General features: G+C 59.8%; 1 protein-coding gene across 1 annotated transcript in view; it reads right to left on the bottom strand.

The window, feature by feature from the left end:
• ETH_00040825 (uncharacterized protein) overlaps positions 1 to 152 on the bottom strand; it is a gene marked incomplete at both ends in the record, with an annotated part of 1456 nt that extends 1304 nt beyond the window's left edge. Inside the window, one exon of the mRNA XM_013374125.1 lies at positions 3 to 152. Within this exon, the coding sequence (XP_013229579.1) occupies positions 3 to 152 (150 nt within the window). The remainder of the gene's footprint in view (positions 1 to 2) is intronic.
• Positions 153 to 259: the final 107 nt, after the last annotated feature.

Genomic DNA, 259 nt, shown 5'->3' with positions numbered 1-259 from the left:
CCCCCTTCGCTGCTGCTGCTGCTGCTGCTGCTGCTGCTGCTGGCGGTGAGGGCGGTGAAGCGCTGCTTCTCCAGAGCGTCCACTGCGTTGGAAATCAACTCCCGCAAAAAGACTTCTCGCTGGCTGTACAAAGAGTTCACTATTATGTCCATTAAACGAGTTACTTCAGCTTGGTACTCATGGGTCTCTTGCTGCCCTTCTGCGTCAGCTCGCAGCTTGGCGAGCTCTGCAAGGGGCCCCTGGGGGGCCCCCTGGGGGG

This window comes from Eimeria tenella, genomic scaffold, assembly GCF_000499545.2.
Source record: "Eimeria tenella Houghton genomic scaffold, Eth_scaff1941, whole genome shotgun sequence".
NCBI lineage: Eukaryota > Apicomplexa > Conoidasida > Eucoccidiorida > Eimeriidae > Eimeria > Eimeria tenella.
This window is presented reverse-complemented; position numbering and strand designations above follow the sequence as displayed.